General features: G+C 44.1%; 1 protein-coding gene across 3 annotated transcripts in view; it reads left to right on the forward strand.

The window, feature by feature from the left end:
• The window catches only part of trpc3 (transient receptor potential cation channel, subfamily C, member 3), a 74,389-nt gene that overhangs the window by 63,924 nt on the left and 5,465 nt on the right, over nt 1–5,000 (forward strand). For all 3 annotated transcript variants that reach the window (XM_077224269.1, XM_077224277.1, XM_077224284.1), the window contains one exon: nt 613–819. In XM_077224269.1, the coding sequence (XP_077080384.1) occupies nt 613–819 (207 nt within the window). The remainder of the gene's footprint in view (nt 1–612; nt 820–5,000) is intronic.

A 5,000-nucleotide genomic window follows, 5' to 3' on the forward strand; every position in this document is an offset into this window, starting at 1 on the left:
GAGCGTTTTTTTCACGCAGAAACGCTGAACGCCCGGCGTTTTTTTACTGGTCGCCGAAAGTTGAAAAATGTTCAATTTTGGGGTAAATCGCAGCGTTCATCACTGTCACTTTTTACCCAACCGTCCAATCACAGTGGAGAAGGGGCGGGACTAATATCACATTGACCAAACGCCACATTCTGCTTGTTCAACGTCTACAGATGACAACAACAAGCATAATAACGGAACAAAATAATATTATAGCAGAAAAAAATATAGAATCAACAAAGAAACAAAATATGTGTGAATGAGATGCTAGTAACACTTTCGCGGATATTCCGGATCATAACAAGCAAAGCGTCTCAACTGAAGAAAAAAAGTGCTGCGCTGCCAAAACGCTCTCAAGCGCCCACAGCTAGGCGTTTTCAGCAGAGCGCCTAGCGTTTTCAGCTGGCTAAAAACGCTTTGTTAGACACACGGCCTGAATGTTTGTGCAAAGTGGACATAAATACCAAACACAGATTTGACCAGTGAAGCGGCCGGTACAAACCCACGGGCCGAAAGCGTCCTCATGTTCTTATGCTGTGATGATTTCTGAGAGTTTAATAGTGTGTGTAACTGTGTTTCTGGCAGGACGATGCGGATGTGGAGTGGAAGTTCGCCCGCTCTAAACTCTGGCTCTCGTATTTTGATAATGGCAAGACTCTCCCGCCTCCGTTCAGCATCGTCCCGAGCCCGAAGTCCTTCTATCTGTGTGTGCGGAGACTCATGAACCTGCTCCGGTGCCGCAGACGCATGAAGAAAGATGTGGAGCTGGGCATGGACAACTCCAAATCCAGAGTGAGTGAGTGAGTGAGTGTGTGTGTGTGTGTGTGTGTGTGTGTGTGTGTGTGTGTGTGTGTGTGTGTGTGTGTGTGTGTGTGTGTGTGTGTGTGTGTGTGTGTGTGTGTGTGTGTGTGTGTGTGTGTGTGTGTGTGGACGCATGAAGAAAGATGTGGAGCTGGGCATGGACAACTCCAAATCCTGTGTGTGTGTGTGTGTGTGTGTGTGTGTGTGTGTGTGTGTGTGTGTGTGTGTGTGTGTGGACGCATGAAGAAAGATGTGGAGCTGGGCATGGACAACTCCAAATCCAGAGTGAGTGTGTGTGTGTGTGTGTGTGTGTGTGTGTGTGTGTGTGTGTGTGTGTGTGTGTGTGTGTGTGTGTGTGTGTGTGTGTGTGTGGACGCATGAAGAAAGATGTGGAGCTGGGCATGGACAACTCCAAATCCTGTGTGTGTGTGTGTGTGTGTGTGTGTGTGTGTGTGTGTGTGTGTGTGTGTGTGTGTGTGTGTGTGTGTGTGTGGACGCATGAAGAAAGATGTGGAGCTGGGCATGGACAACTCCAAATCCAGAGTGAGTGTGTGTGTGTGTGTGTGTGTGTGTGTGTTGACGCATGAAGAAAGATGTGGAGCTGGGCATGGACAACTCCAAATCCAGAGTGAGTGTGTGTGTGTGTGTGTGTGTGCGTGCGTGCGTGCGTGTGTGTGGACGCATGAAGAAAGATGTGGAGCTGGGCATGGACAACTCCAAATCCTGTGTGTGTGTGTGTGTGTGTGTGTGTGTGTGTGTGTGTGTGTGTGTGTGTGTGTGTGTGTGTGTGTGTGTGTGTGTGTGTGTGTGTGTGTGTGTGTGTGTGTGTGGACGCATGAAGAAAGATGTGGAGCTGGGCATGGACAACTCCAAATCGTGTGTGTGTGTGTGTGTGTGTGTGTGTGTGTGTGTGTGAGTGAGAGAACGCCTGAAGAAAGATGTGGAGCTGGGAATGGACAACTCCAAATCCTGTGTGTGTGTGTGTGTGTGTGTGTGTGTGTGTGTGTGTGTGTGTGTGTGTGTGTGTGTGTGTGTGTGTGTGTGTGTGTGTGTGTGTGTGTGTGTGTGTGTGTGTGTGTGTGTGTGTGTGTGTGTGTGTGAACGCCTGAAGAAAGATGTGGAGCTGGGAATGGAAAACTCCAAATCCTGTGTGTGTGAACTTTTGAAATATGCATGATTTCTCTCAGTTCTTCACTTTGCTCAGAGTTTAAAGGATAAAGCATCTCTCCTCTCATCCATCTTTCTCTCTCTGTGTGATAATTCACTCAAGACGATTCATTTCCATTAATCTGCCTCCATTCTCAATAAGACTGATCTTCTTGTCCAGTGAGAATAACTCGATGATCTCTCTGTCCAATAAAGAGCACATAATGCCTCCCAGTGTTATTAACTTATTGACATTTCCCAAGCAACCCCGGTTTCTTACTGTTTCCATGAAAAAGACGGATGGTTCTGTGCTTGTTTGGCCTGCGGAGAGAATCGATGCGCGAGAAAGAGAGAGGGATGATGATCAATGAGAGCGAGAGCACGTGTTGAAGAGCGAGAACATTACTGTGATTCTTCTGTGTGCGAGGCTTCGTCTCGTTCCCTCTGCTTTCACTTGTCAAATGTTGAATCGGTTGCGTGAGCGTCAGGGAACATTCATTCATTCGGCTCTCAGGTTCAAGCTGTTATAATGAGTTCAATTCACCCTTCGCAGGGAGTTTGATTGACAGGCGAGCTGACCAATCATAATCCGCCATCCGCCGAATCCGCCTTTTTTGTCCGTCAACTCATTTAGGACAGTTAGCGTATAGTCCTGCGCTAAGTCCCTCCTTCCGGTGGACCATGTGACCTTATTTCGGAAAAATATTGTATGGTAGTCAATGGCGAGAGACAACAAATATTTGGATCCCGTTTGAATTGTGCCATGAATTACACATATGATGTTTGTCAATTTAAAACATACATTTTAAAGTCAAGAAAGTCGCAGTTTGATGTAAAACTGTTGAGGTGTAAGACTGTGAAAATACGTCATTACAAAGACTACAAACCCAAAAGGCGCGCATGTGATGTCATACCTTTTCTCTCGATGAATGAAGCTAACTTTACTGAAGCTAACTTTACTGAAGCTAACTTTACTGAAGCTAACTTTACTGAAGCTAACGTCTGTCATGTTTTCTATAGTCTAACGTTATAATCGTAACGTTACGCCGTCATGCCTGTGTGTTTTGTACCAGACTGCACACACACACGAGCTCGGTGACGTATATAGTGCGAGACGAGAGATGTAGTTCATTGAGCGATTTTCACATAAAACTAAATGTTACTCTTCTGTTTTATGACAAACTGTGACTTTCTTGACTTTCATAATTCTCTTTTAAATTGACAAACATCATATGTGTAATTCAGGGCACAGTTCAGACGGAATAAAAAGATAAGTTGTCTCTCGCCATTGACTACCATACATATTTTTTCCGAAATAAGGTCCCATGAGCCGGAAGTGGAGGGGAGGGACTTAGGCTCTCTACCTTCGCAGGGAGTTTTGATTGACAGGCGATCTGTCCAATCATAATCCGCCATCCGCCGAATCTGCCATTTTTGTCCGACAACTTAGTCAAGAGAATTACCGTATTACCGTTGGAGGATTTGAACTTGAAAAACGGTGTGTACTGACGTTTTTCCTTGGTTAAAACAACATTCCTTCTGATATTCTTTCATGTTTATTTGACGCTATAAATGAACTATAAGGAAGAGATGATCGGTTCACGAGCAGCTTTAACTGAGGCGCTACAGCGATCTGTCACGATACAGTAAAGAGACACAAAACGGTATTTATTGTTTAAATTATTGTAAAGTGTTACCGAAAAAAAATAATTAATAGCATATTAGTATTTGTTGTGGCATCACAATTGGTCATGGGCGTAGGTTTGGTCTCAGCTTTGGTGGGGACATCCACCCCCCCCCCCCCTTCCCCCCATTCTATTATTAAAAAAAAAAGTCCATTAGATTAAACTGGGAAGGGTCATAAAACTTGCATATTGTTATCCTAGGTTTACTGCTTCTATTGTTCTCAATTGTAAGTCGCTTTGGATAAAAAGTGTCTGCTAAATGAATAAATGTAAATCTGTTGTGGTTTGATGCGGTCTTTCCTGCATACAAAATGGTTAATTAATTTTGTAGTCTATCCTATGGCTAGCAAGTTTAACCCTCCTACCAGATATTGTTATTTGGATATTATCAATCAAGTAATGATTCATTATATTTGAATAACCAACAGTGTTAACTTTCGCCTTTTTAACATTGCCAACATGTTTTTCCAGCACATGTGTCTAGCAAGTAGGCTACACTCACAAATACATTACATACACAGAATGTAGAAACGAAAAATGTCTCAGATGATCCATTGTTTATGACTGCAAGATTCTAAGTTAAGGTAGGCTAATTAACATTCAGTGACTTGCTAACGTAGCATTCTATCATGATAGCACGACTTCTATGAGTCTATCCGTGCTCCACACCCCTAATTAATGCTCCTAACCTTGAAAGATTGCAGAAGCTAGGTTTAACTGTAACATTATCCTGGGTAACCAGGATCACCAGTTAATACTATTTTCCACAGTAGAATCTGCATTTGAAAGCCTGGTCAGTCACTGCTACTGCTAGTTATTTGTGTGGCTAGTTATTTTTGCCTACTTACACTCTGCTTTATGAAAAAGCTTCGTATGTCCCCTTTCTTCTTCTTGGGTGACATAGCTGATCTACAAAGTACAAAAAGGGGCAAAAAACGGAATATTAAAATGTTTTACTCTGGCCTTTGTATATGGCAGGCAGAGAGACAGCCCTGGTAACTTACCATCGACGTCGTCACACGCGCACACACACACACACACACACACCACCCGCTAGCTGCCAGGCTGTGAGTGCAAGCAGAAAAAGTAGTCCCGGCCCGCGCGTGTAGCCTGCCTGTAAGATACCCCGCCGCCAATCAAATTACGGCGTATCTTGTACTGTCGTCGTCCTGGCCGTTGGAATCGATCCAAATGCAGCGCAAATATCAAACTGACAGTTCAAAGGAGCTTGCTAAATATTGGTGGGGACAAATTTGTCATCTCAAAATATTGATTGGGACTAGTACCCAGCGCCCCCCCCTAAACCTACGCCCTTGCAATTGGTATCAAGAAATTTTGCTG

This window comes from Siphateles boraxobius, unplaced genomic scaffold (assembly GCF_051911475.1).
Source record: "Siphateles boraxobius isolate OS27281-9 unplaced genomic scaffold, OSU_SipBor_1 123, whole genome shotgun sequence".
Classification (NCBI taxonomy): Eukaryota; Metazoa; Chordata; class Actinopteri; order Cypriniformes; family Leuciscidae; genus Siphateles; species Siphateles boraxobius.